The sequence below is a fragment of the Gavialis gangeticus genome, unplaced genomic scaffold, assembly GCF_001723915.1.
Source record: "Gavialis gangeticus isolate Ggan-Ray unplaced genomic scaffold, GavGan_comp1, whole genome shotgun sequence".
NCBI lineage: Eukaryota > Metazoa > Chordata > Crocodylia > Gavialidae > Gavialis > Gavialis gangeticus.
Genome location: NW_017729000.1, coordinates 16,891,611 through 16,892,979, shown reverse-complemented (window position 1 = coordinate 16,892,979; position 1,369 = coordinate 16,891,611). Strand labels below are relative to the sequence as shown.

General features: G+C 44.2%; 1 protein-coding gene across 2 annotated transcripts in view; it reads right to left on the bottom strand.

Moving 5' to 3' along the window:
- ARHGAP26 (Rho GTPase activating protein 26) overlaps positions 1-1,369 on the bottom strand; it is a 456,593-nt gene that overhangs the window by 338,180 nt on the left and 117,044 nt on the right. For both annotated transcript variants that reach the window (XM_019506355.1, XM_019506356.1), the window contains exon 4: positions 153-224. In XM_019506355.1, coding sequence (XP_019361900.1) covers positions 153-224 — 72 coding nt within the window. The remainder of the gene's footprint in view (positions 1-152; positions 225-1,369) is intronic.

Here is a 1,369-nt window from a genome sequence, read left to right as displayed (position 1 = left end):
CAGAACCGTACAACACTTCCCACATTTCAATGACATTTCAGCTGGAAGAATGTGATCTGTGCTAATTTTTTCCACCGTTTTTGAGCAGTACTAATTCCAGGCAAGCAGAAAATTTACAGACAAATCAGAGCCTCGAAGCACGAGCGACCTACCTTAGCAGCACCAATTTGCTCCTTACGGAATTTCTCCAGTGGTGTGATCAACACCTCGCTGGCATTCTCAATCTAATACAATAGAGACAAACAGATTATTTTCCAGGAGCATCTATTCCCACACCGAACCTCCATTACCTTTTACGCCTGTCCAATTTAGAGTTAAGACCATCAAGGCAGAGGTCCTCTCTTGCTATGCATCTGTGCAGAGCAATGCAGGGGAGTTTTTTCAATAACAGCATCAATATCAGAAAATGCTGGCAGCATGCTATAAAGGGGCTTACTAGGTATCAGGGGAAAATAACTCCTTGTATGCACCAATTTGCCCTTCAGCTTTTGAGTGGTTTAATCCCATCAGATATTTTTGCTTAGAGGATCCCCAGATATTTTGGAAATATTTACACCTTGCCAATGCAAATTGCCTTAGAGTGCCCCATGGTGGCTTGGGATTATTTTAGAGATGCCCTGCCTTAGTTTCCCTCTTACCTCCTTGAATAACTCTCTCATACCTAAGAGCTTTAATATAATGTTTCCCCCTCTCGTAGATTTCCCTTTATTTTGCTTAAACAATGTCCTTGTCTGCTGAAGGTTTCACCCTCCTGTCCTATAAGCTTTCCCATTTGAACTCAGGCAATGGGAAAGCAGAGCACTTTCAATCCTGACCTGTATACTCTCCCCTTTGTGGACCTATGTCTTCAAGTCCTGGCCCAACATTTTTCTCACCAGTTCTCACCTACTGTCTTCAGCAGCCTTCTTCTACTGGCTCAAGAGTCCAAGCTATCTAGGTCTTCCTCAAGCCAGGCTTGGTCAACAGAAAGCATCCTTTTAGGTCCTTTGCCAGCACTGGCTACCTAATCACTTTCTCCCCAAGCAAGTCTAACACTAAATACCCATGTGGATAATAATAATAATGGCCCTTGCTCATGAGTCATGATATTTACCCTTCCCCAGAGCTGGCTGCCTCTTCCCCCAGTGACTGCTTCAAGCTCTTTCAACAATCCAGCTTCCGACGGCTATGTGCAACAGGGCCTTGCAAAGCATCTCTCTGGCCTTAAAAGGGCCAGCCAGTATCCAGTTACATACGTCCTGGCAATGGACATTTAGCCAGTCTCCTTTTCAGTAATGTTATCCCCATGAAATGATCAATATTGCAGGAGACCAGAGGGTTGAAAGGACGACTAAACACTCAACCACAGTCCTCCAGAAAGGTATTTATA